The sequence below is a fragment of the Enoplosus armatus genome, chromosome 19 (assembly GCF_043641665.1).
Source record: "Enoplosus armatus isolate fEnoArm2 chromosome 19, fEnoArm2.hap1, whole genome shotgun sequence".
Lineage (NCBI taxonomy): Eukaryota > Metazoa > Chordata > Actinopteri > Centrarchiformes > Enoplosidae > Enoplosus > Enoplosus armatus.
In genome coordinates this window covers 20956911-20957795 of record NC_092198.1, presented here as the reverse complement: position 1 = coordinate 20957795, position 885 = coordinate 20956911, and the positions used below count along the sequence as shown (strand labels likewise).

General features: G+C 54.6%; 1 protein-coding gene across 1 annotated transcript; it reads right to left on the bottom strand.

The window, feature by feature from the left end:
* Positions 1 to 885, bottom strand: LOC139301960 (gap junction Cx32.2 protein-like). Its single transcript, XM_070925489.1, has one exon. It carries the CDS (start codon positions 883 to 885, stop codon positions 1 to 3), a length of 885 nt encoding a protein of 294 aa, XP_070781590.1.

Here is an 885-nt window from a genome sequence, read left to right as displayed (position 1 = left end):
TCAGGTGTCCTTTTCTTTACTGATGGAGTCGACGGCGTCATTGCAGAGGCCTGTCGGACCCTGAGCAGGCAGAGGCGACAGCGGGAAGCCTCCATACTGGCTGCTCACGGCCCCCCAAGCCGGATTGGAGGGGTGCCGCTGTGAACTGAGCACGTGCTGCTCTGTGAGCACGTGCTGCTCTGTGAGCAGCCGTTTCCTGGTGTCTCTGCTCTTGTTACAGAGCAGGTAGATCATCTCCGTGATGTTGAGGAGCACCGAAATGCCTGAAACTACGAGCATGAAGATGATGAAGATCGTCTTCTCGGTGGGACGAGAAATGTAACACTGGGCGCCGGTGAAACGGGCACAAGGCGGAGACATAGTACAGTGGAAGTAGAGGTCTATGAACACGGGGCCAAAGATGTAGAACTGGCCCACACTGAATCCCACCTCCAGGAGGATCTTGAAGACCAGCTGGGTCATGTAAGTGCCAAAGAGGACGCCTTTTATCTTCACCTTCCCTCTGTCATCTGTATACTTGGGCTTCTTCAGGGCAGTTCCATTTGTGCTGTTCCGCAGCTGCTCCATCATCCTCTTCTCTTTGTGGATGGTGTGGACAGCGTGGCCAAGGTACACCAGGGTGGGCGTTGACACAAAGGTGATCTGCAGGACCCAGTAATGAATGTAGGATATTGGGAACATCCAGTTGTAGCAGGCGTGTTCGCATCCTGGTTCCAGGGTGTCACAGTAGAACTCCGACACTTCGTCTCCCCAGACCTTGTCCGCGGCTGCGCCCAGGACAAAGATCCTGAACAGGAAGAGGACACTCATCCAGATCTTCCCCACTACGGTGGAGTGAGACTGGACCTTGTCTAGTAGAGTGGACAGGTAAGACCAGTCACCCAT